The sequence below is a fragment of the Meleagris gallopavo genome, unplaced genomic scaffold (genome assembly GCF_000146605.3).
Source record: "Meleagris gallopavo isolate NT-WF06-2002-E0010 breed Aviagen turkey brand Nicholas breeding stock unplaced genomic scaffold, Turkey_5.1 ChrUn_random_deg7180001714128, whole genome shotgun sequence".
Classification (NCBI taxonomy): domain Eukaryota; kingdom Metazoa; phylum Chordata; class Aves; order Galliformes; family Phasianidae; genus Meleagris; species Meleagris gallopavo.
Genome location: NW_011321800.1, coordinates 1 through 427, shown reverse-complemented (window position 1 = coordinate 427; position 427 = coordinate 1). Strand labels below are relative to the sequence as shown.

Genomic DNA, 427 nt, shown 5'->3' with positions numbered 1-427 from the left:
TAAAAGCCTTCTTCCTACATTAAAAGCACAGTTTGAGATGGTACATGTTTTCACACTAAGAGTTGCTTTTGCCCCTGTCTTCATAGGTTATCAGCGTCAGCTGCTCTACAAACATGATGATGGCTCCTACAGTGCCTTTGGGAAGTCTGACACCCAGGGCAACACATGGTGAGTGGCCAGAGTTGGAGCTGTCATCCCAAACCTAGCATCCATTCTACTTCCTGGATGTGACATATGTGCTCTGCCCACAGGCTGACAGCTTTTGTGGCCAGGTCCTTTGGGCAGGCCAGCTCTTACATTTACATCAGCAAAAATCATGTGCAAGATGCTGTGCTCTGGCTGCAGAAGCATCAGTTATCCAACGGTTGCTTCCAGAGTGTGGGGAAGCTCTTCAATAATGACTTGAAGGGATGACTAATGGCAATGG

At 47.5% G+C, this 427-nt stretch overlaps 1 protein-coding gene across 1 annotated transcript; it reads left to right on the top strand.

The window, feature by feature from the left end:
* Window positions 1-7: 7 nt before the first annotated feature.
* Window positions 8-414, top strand: LOC104917401 (murinoglobulin-2-like). Its single transcript, XM_010728581.2, has 2 exons — window positions 8-168; window positions 252-414. Exons 1-2 carry the CDS (start codon window positions 38-40, stop codon window positions 412-414), a joined length of 294 nt encoding a protein of 97 aa, XP_010726883.1. The 5' UTR covers window positions 8-37.
* The last annotated feature ends 13 nt before the right edge of the window (window positions 415-427 follow it).